The sequence below is a fragment of the Carica papaya genome, chromosome 4, assembly GCF_054855325.1.
Source record: "Carica papaya isolate Zhongbai chromosome 4, ASM5485532v1, whole genome shotgun sequence".
Classification (NCBI taxonomy): Eukaryota; Viridiplantae; Streptophyta; class Magnoliopsida; order Brassicales; family Caricaceae; genus Carica; species Carica papaya.
In genome coordinates, this window is record NC_142312.1 from 16293114 (window position 1) to 16304825 (window position 11712).

Here is an 11712-nt window from a genome sequence, read left to right on the forward strand (position 1 = left end):
GCAGCATGCTTCTCTTGTGTAGAGATTGAAGAGAGTGAGCCAATGTCTTCGGACATTGTTCAAGGATTATTCGCATTAACAATAGGTATATGAAAACAATCATTCGCTTATATATATATATATATATATATTTGTGGTATATATAGGTTGTTTTACTCGTTTCATTGGCTAGATGATCTACTCTCATGAGCTCTTATACCTGATATTTCAGTTTGTTGGCCCATAAAGATATTTGGAGAATGTAGGTTCTGCAACTCCCAGTTTAGCATGTTCAACATGATACACAGCGTTGTTAGCAGATAAACTTTATGTTTACAACATGGATGAATACTTACATAAAATCGAGCCATATATATTCATATATATATATATATATATGTAAATACACATGTATCGGCATTATTGATAATATCATAAGAGGTATATCTGGAACTACTTGCTTTCATTTACATATGTGCACAATCATACATCAAAATTATAAGTGATCTATATTTAATCACTCATAACTATGCAACATCAAATGTTGCACGGTTGGATTCGGCGAAATCATACAGTGCACTTGGTTTGCAAACAATAACGAAGCAATTCAGGTGTCTTAAAGATGTAATATCAGTTCAAGTCAATGCCACAAGAAAGAGTTTAGGAGAAGAAGATTGGTCACAAAGAGCTGCAATGACGTCATCTAATGTTGAAGCTGGCTACTCCAAATTAAAGTACATTGATCACCAGCTTCGCCAACAGCAGGCCTTACAACAGCTTGGTGTCGTCCAAAACAATGCCTGGAGACCCAGCGATGATTGCCCGAACGAGCTGTATCCGTTCTTCAAGGTTGGCTTTTTGAGCATTTCCTTCACCCATAAGTGTATTTTTATAATTGGTCGAGTCATTTACTAACTATCAGTTTATTTATATTAAACTAAAAGCATGAATCATGCACAGTTGTGTTAAACTTATCTTTTTCATAGAAACGGAACTATAAGAATTCTAATACTAGAATTCTTTTTCTAATACTATATTAAATAATTAATTCAATAAATATATTATTTAAAAAGTTTAAATTAATATGAAATATACAATTTAATCACAGTAATGGATTTGATTAGGAAAGAATTAGTCTTATCTTTTCCATCTATGAAGTTAACACATTAGAAAACTGCGAAAAGAGTCATATCATTCATACTTAAAATAGTCATAAGCATAGTCTGCATAGCTCTTTTTACATAACCAAATCATTACAATACAATATTCTTCCCTAAAGTTGAACTTATAAATTTTAACATGAGTAGGCGTTTAACATATCGAGCTAAACCACTCATTCTTACTTTTATAATTCAGGTATTAATAACAAAATTCAGGTCAAGGAACTTTCACATTCGATATTGCCTAGTTAAGTGATTATATATAGAACATTTATGATTTTGATGTATGTAAACGAAAGTAAGTAGTTCCAGATATACCTCTTATGATATTATCAATTATGCTGCTTATCTCTGACTACTCCTATGGGAGGAAAAGAAACAACCCTGTTGCTTATGATAAAAGTTACATCAACTTCTGAGTCACCAAATGAGCACACAGCAGGGTTTCTTAGTTCATAACCTTAAAAAGAAACAGAAATCTCCACCAAGGGAGTATCATCACTGCCATGAAACAAAAGGAGCTGAAACAAGAGAAATATATCAGACAAAAGGAAGAAAGGAAAAGAAAAACCTATGCATATATATTGTATTCCTTTTTTCTTTCGAATTACTATTTCTTTGTAAAAGCAAACTATCTTGTAGCAAATGTCAAAAGAAAAGTTATATGAATGGCATACATCAAAGAGCTGTTGCCTTATTCAGCTTACATGTGTATTATACGGGCATTTGTATTGTAGAACTACATGATGTGCTTAGTATTTTACCAAGAGGTGAAGAAAATCAACAAGGAAAGGTCCCTGTCAACCGGATATGATCGAGAGTCCTCCTGAGGCCATACTTAAGCACTGCCTCATTCCCACGCCTGAATCCATCTCCATAAGCTGATGATGTATCTGATTCAATCTGGTGCTTAAAAAAATCACCAAGCTTCTTCTCAAAATCAGACCGTTTACCCTTCTTTGATGATGTGGAGGAAGATGAAGCTGGTGATGGTGATGGTGATGAAGAGGAAGATGATGAAGCAGCTTCACTTCCAGATCCGGAATATATCTCAGAATCCAGCCACATATGAGCCAGCACCTGACATATACCTTCTTCTACCTCTGGACTAAGATTTGGATATCCTGTTAAGCATACAAGCTATTAGTATTTCTTCCCTCGCCATATCTTGACCAAACATTGCCCATGGCACATTTCTGTTAAAAGAACATTGATCATTGAACAGATTAACACCTTTAAGCCGAAGCCAAGCATGCATCATCTCATGTGCCAGGATTGAACCTGTCAGCAACCTGTGCAAATAGATGTTTTAGGTCATATGAAATAAATTATTAAAATAAATAATCTCAAGATGGCAAAACAAAAAATCATACCTAGGAAGCCCATACAAAATGAGGATGGCAGTCACCTCACATTGTCGTACCAGCCTAAAAGGCTCTGTTATCATGTCTATGAATCGGTAGCCTGCCCCAACCCTTGGCCTTTTCGAAACCTGGTAATTTGAGCAACAAAAGGTAAGAGTTAAAATTTAAAACCACTAGATCAGTCATCTTTAATCCACAGGCACAAGTGTATGTCCTGATACATATAAAAACAAGAAAGAAATTCAAATTCCTACGGTGGTAACAGTCTGTTCTTCAGACAGGCAAAGTCCTCTGGTTTCAGGTAGATGATGGTGTCCCTGCCCACAGCAATGAAAATAGTGAAAAAGGAAACAGCAAAAAACAAAATGAAGAGAATAAAAAAAGCACATTTTTGGACAAAAAAAAATGAAATGGATCATACTTACATTCTTTTCTCCCTCCATAGCCTCATTTAAGGCTTGTCTCTCTACCAGGAGCAAAGGAATTTGTTGCTCTACTTTCATATTTAAACCTTCATAGAATTCTCGTATTTCAAGGTATAAGGGCTGGCATTCATTAGTATCCATAATTGCAGAATCAAGGCATTCAAGACATAACTTTCGACCATCATCAAGTAATAGATATCTTGTTTCCCTTGGCTGCAAGAATTGGAAAGACATCCATTATGAAGGATTCTAAAACATCAGAGTCTATCAATTGTATCTCTTGGCAGGTATACTAACCTCCATTCTTTCACAACTACAACACCTGGGTGTCCCATCACGCTCATGTGAAGGGCAGTACTTTTGAAGCCAAAAAGGATGTGCCCTGTACTCGATCAGGCCAGCTCCATTTGTAGGAATCTGGGAAAATCAGAAAAACAGAAATATGTTGCATTTACGGCCTGCTATGATGCCAAAGATATCCATACTAAAAATTTTGATATATTCACCTGTATGTATGAAATGCTGCAGAAGTTTCAACAAATTGAAGGTCAAATATCTCAAGAAGATCAATAATGTCTAATAACCAACAAAAATGTGACTGAATTGCGGATGGCACGGTTCTAATAATTTTTATTTCAATGCTAGGGATATATTTGGAACTAAACACCAAGAATGGCACAACACCATTAAATGGCACATAATGATTGCTGCAGTTCAGCAAGCAATTTGATCTCTGACTAACAAAGATTTCTTTCAAAACATATTTCAGTCCAGTAATAGCTTATGTTGCGTTTAGAGGTGTGATAATTCTGCATATCAATTTGATCTTAAGTCATTCTGTTGATGAAAAGAAAAAAAGACAGCCTGACCTTTAAACCATAGTGTAGAGTTATAGACAAAAGATTTAATACTATGAATAAATACTGAAAAGAAACCAGTTGTTCAGACCAATGATAGTTGAAATTAATTACTGAAAAAGGAGAAGTACTCACATAGTTCCGGCAAACATCACATTTTGGTCGATGGTGCTCCTTATAACAAGATTTGTGGTAAGGCCGATTTCCAGACACTGAAAACTATCACGGAAAGGTAATTTGCAGATTAGAGCTTATTCATTTCATTTGATACACATAAAAAGACTTTTGAACAATTGAGTCCAAAACTAACAGATCAATCAATAAGACAAGACTTTCAACCTCATAATCACCGATTGGCAGGTTGCACGAATGGCAACGAAAACATTCAGGATGCCAAACGGCACCCATGCAACTTAAAAATCTTCCATGGCCAATTTCGCTATTGCAACCCGCACAGATCCTGCAAAAAATATGTTCTTAACAATCAAATCAGGTTTCATATCATAACTGCAATGATAAATAAAGATAGAAAATATGCAGAGAGATTTCATCTCAAACAGAGTAGATATTGTTGTTCAAGTTATATGCTACTGGCCCAGCCAAACATACAATGTTTACCAAAAGCAAAAAGTTGCTTTTTTTCTTTCCAATGCTACAAGTCAAGCAACCCCAATGGAAATATTTTTTAAACAAGATCCTGTAGAAACTATGGATAGCAATAACATCTCTCCATCTGTGGAACCAATTACTAGTCCCTAGCAATGTGATAATTACTTAGGGTATATTGGATTAAGAATTATAAAAAACGCAAAGATGGGAGGGAGGGAGAAAGAAAGCATGGAAAAATAAACACCTTAAATTGGATTGTCTACTCAAATTATATAGGGGGACAATGTAGCTTCCTTATATTACAGAACAATTTTAAGAGAGTTCAACATGCAGCAGAACAAATTGCTAGGTTAAAAATGAGTGTACAAGGATCTACATGGTGCAAAATTAGCAGGAAAAGAGTAGTTACTGCTGAAACAGAGACATTGTATAACCACATGTACCTATAACTACTTGGGAAGAAGAAAGGAAAAGGCCGAAATATGTTTTGGGGAGGAGAATCCATATTCAAACTTTCTTGAATAGCCTTTGCCAGTTTTTCATCTTCCTCAACCTGTGCTTCAGTACAAAACGGTTCATCTTCTTCCAATCCAGCTTTGTTACATTGTTTTTCATCTTCCTCCGACACAGTTTTGCCACATTTTTCATCCTCATCCGACTCAATTGTCAAACATCCTTCATCTTCCAGGGATTGAGATTCATCATCTAAAAAGTTATGAGGGCAAAAATCACATTAAAGTTACGATGCATAGATATTAATCAACTACATGATGTAAAGTATGCTACTAAAAGTTATTCTCCACCTTACAACAAAGGCCTTCACAGAAAGTTCAATTTATAACATGAATATTACATTCAGGAAATCATCTATGCATATTGTCATGGTTTGCTTAACTTTTCATAATATTTATGTATATGAGGCATCACGTCTTGCGCCTTGATGAAATACCTTTGTCATATTTCACAGATCTGTAAGAAATTTTGAAAGCCTAACAGTAATGCTTCTGAACTTCAAGTTAGTTGTTGTATTTAAGGATTTTAAAAGTATTCCAAGTTGAAAACCCTCCAGAATTCTATTTATGCAAATCCATGCATTAGAGATTGAAAATTAATTTAACTCCGTACTCCTAATTCAAAAAAAAAAAGGAAAGTAGAGCAAAGGTAAAAGCATCTTATGCATTTCCCCTTGAGAGTGGGGCAGAAGCTGACTAAAGGAGGATGAACAGAATCTTTTGAAAAACTTGCAAGAGTCAACAAAATGGAATGAAACATTTACATACACATACATGGAAGGATTAAGAGGTTTTGGTAATCTAATTAATTTACTTTCTTTCTTGACAAGTTATCCAGAAGAACCTCACACTCTAAAGACTTGATGTCTATGACAAGATTTTTCGAAAAATCTCACAGATCACAACTTGTATGAATGCTGACCAGTATTTACCGTGAAACAGGCTTACCAATTGGTTTTTTCCCTTTCAAATCCTGTTGAGAAATTTGATCTTGTTCCGAAAGGGAGAGTGCAATGGCACACTCAATCTCTTCTTTGTCAAAATCTGACAAATTATCCTGCTACCAAGTTTCACATATATGATTAACAAAGAGAAAACTGGGTGAAGAAATCTTAAGATCATGCATATGAGAAAATACTGGACTTCAGAGCGTTTCTATTCCAAAATGCAGAGTAATTTGAAAATTATGCCTCACCCACTTAACCATAATAAAAGTAAAGGCTAGCAACCACCAAAAGAAGAGAAGTAAACATTTAATTACCACCGAATAGCGAGGCTCTTCCCAAATTCCATCATCTTTGTATTTCCCCTGATACTGTCCTGATGAGATTTTACCGCTAGAACCTTTAAAGATCTTGGTCAGCCAACCCATAATGTAAAATGCAAACTGCTAATGGACCAGCAAACTTCAGTCTGTACTCAACCCAGTGATTATGTTATAAGAAAACCATTTCAGGAGGAGGAATGAAATACTCCACGGGTATAATAAACATGAACAAAAAGACAAGAAGTATATGTACTTCAACATTCTAACACATTGAACAAATTTTAAGGCTGAAAAACATAATTACGCTGAGAATTAGATGAATAACTGAAAATAAGTTGATATGAATCAATTCAACCGAAGAGGAAAACAGTGTCCATAACCAATATCATCTCAAGTTCAATTACAGGGGAAAACAGATTCAAGGAGACTCCAAAATATGCACAAAAGCAGAAAGGGGTATACTATGGAGTCTTGCGTGCCTAACATTCATTCAGCCGAACTCATGAGCTTCCTCAAGGAGCCAATACGAATCTAAGATGATAAGTGATTCATCCAATAAAGCACAAAAATCAATCATGATTCGGCAAAACATCATTGATTCCCAGATACTCAAAAATATTTTGTGAGCTACAGTGGCTTAAATTTTTCCAGAAAAATCAATAAGAACGGCAGATGGATTGACCATCCACCACAAAATGAAATTTTCTTCCTTGATATGTCCTTGAAACAATATGAAAAAGTTGCAAGTGAATACCAACCATAAAGGCACAGGTTATAAGAGAAATAAATCTTTAAAAAAAATTTAAAAAAAAAAAAGATAAACACTCACCTAATACAGATAGAGAATCAGAGACCGTATCCAATTCCCACAAACGCATGATCATAGAAAAAGGATGGCAGGACAGATATATTCCCACTTGACCTCAACTACCATCAATCTTGCAAACCCCTGTATTCTTGTTTTTCAATTTTTTTTCCTCTTTTCATAAACCAAAGTCAGATGAACAATTTTAATGAAAGAAACATAACAGATAGATGAAAGAAAAAGAACACTTCAATCCTACGCAATCCAGGCTAAACGGGAAGGAGGGTCTCAACATAAGTGCCAACAGTAAAAGCTGTTTTCAGGATGAAATATTTAAATATGATGAATCTACTAGAAGTATAGCGTTATCTTTACCTGTCTTAGAAGAGCAAAGAAGAAGAGATTGGTTCTGCGGATCGGAGAATCGAAGGACCAAACTTGAAGCGATGGAGTTTGTTGAGGTCTCACACTAACTCCTTTCGCCAGCAGCGGACCCTTATGGCCCTTGCCCGTTTTCCATCACACTCCACTTAATGTCAAAAACACATAATAATACCTTACCAGTTGGAAAGATTAACATTAGAGAGAGAGAGAGAGAGAGAGAGAGAGAGAGAGATGGCGATTCTTTCACCAACCTTTACATACGTACTTGTGGACTTTGTAGACCCTTTGGTTGATTTGTCGTCTCCCACCACGTTGATTTCATTGACCACCCGTATCTTATTTTGCCACATAACAATTTCCTTTCGGCATTTACGGATTAAATGTCATATTTTTATTTATACTAAAAATAACAACTTCCCATTTATGATTTTAACATTTTGGCATGAGCCAGATCCAGAACAGGTTGAAGATTGATTAAGAGTGGAGATTCAGACCGGAATTAATTGATTTTTTTAATTTACTAATTGAAAATAATAATAATAATAATAAAACAATAATTGAAAATTATTATTATTATTTTTTTTCAATCTAAACTAATTTATTTTAATCACGTTAAAAACTGAATTGAAATAAACTAATTTTTTTAATCTATTAGTGTCTGGACTGAAGATTATAGTAGATATTATTTAATCATGTCTGATCCATAATAAATATCATAAATTAACTTAATATTTAAGTCTGAATCGAAAAATAAACTCCATTAAATTTGGCATGGTATAAAAAAAAATCTTTCTTTCATTTATACTTATTTTAGATTTACTCTATGCTTATTAGATATTTAGAACTTATTTTTTAAATGTGAAAATTAATTATAAGTTGTATTTTTTATACATAATTAAATTAACTTATTTATACTTTCACTTCCACATAAAATATATTTAATCTTTTAATACGTCAAGAAACAAATAGTAAAAAATATTAAACTTAAATTACTGTAGAATTGACTTAGAACTAAAAGACTATTTTTGTTCAAATTTTTATTCATGAAACTAAAATGTGAAGTAGACTCAATGCTTTTTTTTTGTCCAAAAGATTATGTAACATTTTGTATCATAAAGGAATAAAGTACAGTAAAACGCCAATAATACATTATAAGATAAAATATTAAGATTTTTGGTAAGTAAGATAAAGTGCACAAGTTTATTCTATCAAATACCAATAAATGTTATGTACAATTACTAAAATGCTGTTTTTGTTATTCATTTTTAACTTCCAACTTTTTAATTTTGGAACATTATTGTTTATGTTTATATAAATATTTTTACTCTCCACCAAAAAAGTATGTTCATCTTAATTTTTTTGTTATTATCACAATATTAACACAACGTGGTTAAAAACTTTCGTTAAAACAATAGAACTGTAAAAGCCGAGACACTCATCCAATGATGTAGACTAATTAAAGAAAAAAAAAATCAAAAGAGTTTGAAAACCAAAAATCAATTACCAAATAAAAAAAAAATCATAGAAGTATTACTAATTATCTCAAATAGATAGCTTAACTTATATTAAACAAAAAGAAAAATATTTATTAAAAGATGGGATATCTTTTAGAGATTTCATTTAGGTCCTTATTTAAGTAAATTTTACCTATTTATTACATCAAGCGCCCAAAATAAACACTCTTTTTCCAATTTAATCTATTTTCATGCATCATAATTTTTCTTGATTTGACTAATAAAAAAAGAAACATTAATGTGAGGACGAAAATAGTAAATGTAAAGAACATTGAGGAACTACATATATTTAAGCTTAAGACCCCCCCTTCATTCTCTGCAACCAATGGTCTTCTATACTTTAAGAAAGCTCTATTTGTTTTTAAATAAGATGCATGGAGATGACACCCCATATGCAATTGGTTAATAAAGTATATGATTACATAGGTTGCTCGAAATGTGCATAGAAAAGAGGAGCAACGGTGAAAATGGATCAATCTACAATGAACAACTAGACTCCTTTTTTTTGCTTGTAGGGCTTAAATTGGACGTCCAAAAACCACCCATGTGTGACACCATGATTTTCGTGATAGAACACTCTAACTACTAGATTTTCTTTTGATGTGAAAGGCTTTCAGGTTTTTACTACAAATGTAGTTTCCTTGGTCTTTATAAATGTTCTACCTCGAAAAAGATGACTTGTGAGCATCCTCCATAAGTGAATAGAATTAGCGAGAAGAGATGAGCGGAGCTAAAATAAGATGAACACTACATAGTGGTAGATACAGTGACTAAAATGCTAAGAAAGGGAAGTGGAGGGGAAGGCAAGGCAAATGACATTAATAAATGTCCTCATGATTATAGCTTCTACTCATACAAACATAATAATAGTGTCTATAAAAATTGGTGTTGTTAAATTGAGCATAAAAGAAAAGAACATGATAAACAAATGTATGCATGCAAAAAAAGAGGAAGAATGCCCTTAAAGTAACAAACCCTAAAATTCTCACAAGACAAACATGCCCAAACAATATATTAGCCCAACCCATTACAAAAGTGTAACACCTGAACCTGAAAATTTAGTCTGAGATAATTTAATATTAACAAAATAATAAATCAAAAAAATTTAATTTTTAATTTTTTGTTAATTTTTGGAGAAATATGGATTTGGGATGAAATTGAAATTAATTTTTAAAAAACAGGGTGAAACTATGAATAAGGAGATGTGTATTTGAAAGAAAAATTTAAAACAGATGGTCAAATCGCAAAAAGAAAAAATACGGGTCATGTGGGACGGCCACGTCAGTAGTAACGACGAGTCAGAATGCATTACGTGGCAAACAAACTGACACCAGTTCCACACAGGAGCCATACGGACAATCTGCATGCCTCAACAATCCAACGGCTCATATTGCATCTCGCGTGCACGGACGACCCATATTTGTTTTCTCTTTAGACGCGATCGGACGACTGGATTTGATTATAATGGACGATCCAGATTTGCACACAGATCGACCTAAACGAGCTTCGAATCGGACGACCCTCCTTGCTCCATGTCGACGCGAATAGACGGTCAGGTTTAGGGCAAGAGAGGTATTTAAACCTCTCTTCAGTTGGCTCCCAAAACCCAAGCCGACACCACTGACCAAAGAAGAAGAAGAAGAAGGGCGGCCAAACGAAAGCTTAGCTGCTGAAGGGACACCGTCGTCGCAGTACCGGAGCCACTACCGAAGAAAAAAAGGTAAAATTTTTCTCATTCCATTTGGAATTGAATTTTGAACCTCCCCAGTAGGGTCTCGATTTTTTCCTTTTCCGGCCGACAAAGGCTCTCTAACCTTATTTTTCGCATGTTTTCGGCCAAAATGGCTAGGCCGACAGGAACCACCATCGTGGGCAATAAAGCCGGTGCTGGAGCACAGTGCTGCCGTTGTGACGGAACCCTAAACCGGTCGAAAAAGTTTAAAAATACTTATTTTGGCCTTTTTGGGATATTTTTAGATAGGTGTTATGTATTTTTTTACTTTCGCAGGAAAAATTCAAGAAATCTAAGAACCATCAGAGGGCGCAGTAAAAAGAACGATATTTTGAACACCGATCCGGGTAAAGAATATCTCATCCTTTTTTCCGTTATGGTAAATTAAAATTTAATAATTAATAACAATGTGTTTTGTAAAAACTAGAAAACTCTAAAATTAATTACAGGTCACTAGTGGAGTTGGTGGTCAATACGGAATTACCTATTTTGTCTATACTGTTTATCTATTGCTATGATATATTTGTTGGCTTGGTACGTACGTTTTTATTTATAGATTTATTTTTCCTCTCGTTATTGATTGCTTACTTGTTTCTCTCATTTGTTGATTGATTGAAATAAATATTCTAATCACATTTTTTTGATTTATGTATTGGCTATTTACATGACTTATTGTTGATTGATAAAAATAAAATGTTGGTATGTGATTGGTTGATATTGTGGAACATATGAAAGATTTATTGGGTACCCTGGGAAAGAGTGTACGGCCTCGGTGCATAGGAAAAACACTACCGTGGACATTACCTCAGTCGAACGAGGCTGAGAAGTCCTATATTAGAAGAGGTTGGGAGGTATAGTTCACCCTTATACCGGACGGGTTATTAAGGTAGTGGTATGTTTGGTGCCCATTACCAGATGAGGTATGAGGACGGCCAGCTAATTGATAAATTGAGTATTGGGTCCACGCATAAGGGGGATCCCTATAGACCCCTAAAGGTACTAGTAAGCAGGTAAGAAGATAAGTTTGTTGTTATTGCTCATTTAAATATATAATCAAAATGTTATTCCGGTTATTAGGTTAGTTTTGAAAACTCATAAGGGTAA

The 11712-nt window shown here is 34.1% G+C and overlaps 1 protein-coding gene across 7 annotated transcripts; it reads right to left on the reverse strand.

Moving 5' to 3' along the window:
* Nucleotides 1-423: 423 nt before the first annotated feature.
* On the reverse strand, nt 424-7590 carry LOC110820051 (LIM domain-containing protein). 7 transcript variants are annotated; one of them, XR_015818470.1, is made up of 15 exons: nt 7354-7590; nt 7003-7152; nt 6168-6250; nt 5855-5966; nt 4838-5099; nt 4125-4245; nt 3921-4004; nt 3226-3345; nt 2929-3141; nt 2758-2820; nt 2513-2631; nt 2373-2431; nt 1904-2263; nt 1458-1660; nt 424-848 (listed from the first exon to the last, which is right to left on the reverse strand). XR_015818470.1 is itself a non-coding variant. In XM_088217974.1 (14 exons), exons 2-13 carry the CDS (start codon nt 7055-7057, stop codon nt 1920-1922), a joined length of 1635 nt encoding a protein of 544 aa, XP_088074100.1. In that variant the 5' UTR covers nt 7058-7152; nt 7354-7590; the 3' UTR covers nt 1155-1660; nt 1904-1919. The 7 variants fall into 7 exon arrangements, 6 of the variants coding, with proteins under 6 accessions (XP_088074100.1, XP_088074099.1, XP_088074101.1 ...); XM_088217974.1 differs by lacking the exon at nt 424-848 and having other exon boundaries at nt 1155-1660; XM_088217973.1 differs by lacking the exons at nt 424-848; nt 1458-1660 and having other exon boundaries at nt 1699-2263.
* Between the last annotated feature and the right edge of the window lie 4122 nt (nt 7591-11712).

Coding starts and splice junctions, on each gene's coding strand:
- LOC110820051 (XM_088217974.1), bottom strand. CDS start 7,057: ATGATCATGCGTTTGTGGGAATTGGATACGGTCTCTGATTCTCTATCT. Junction 6,251..7,002: donor TGATTCTCTATCTGTATTAG/GTGAGTGTTTAT, acceptor AGATCTTTAAAG/GTTCTAGCGGTAAAATCTCA. Junction 4,246..4,837: donor TTCTTCCCAAGTAGTTATAG/GTACATGTGGTT, acceptor TATTTTTTGCAG/GATCTGTGCGGGTTGCAATA.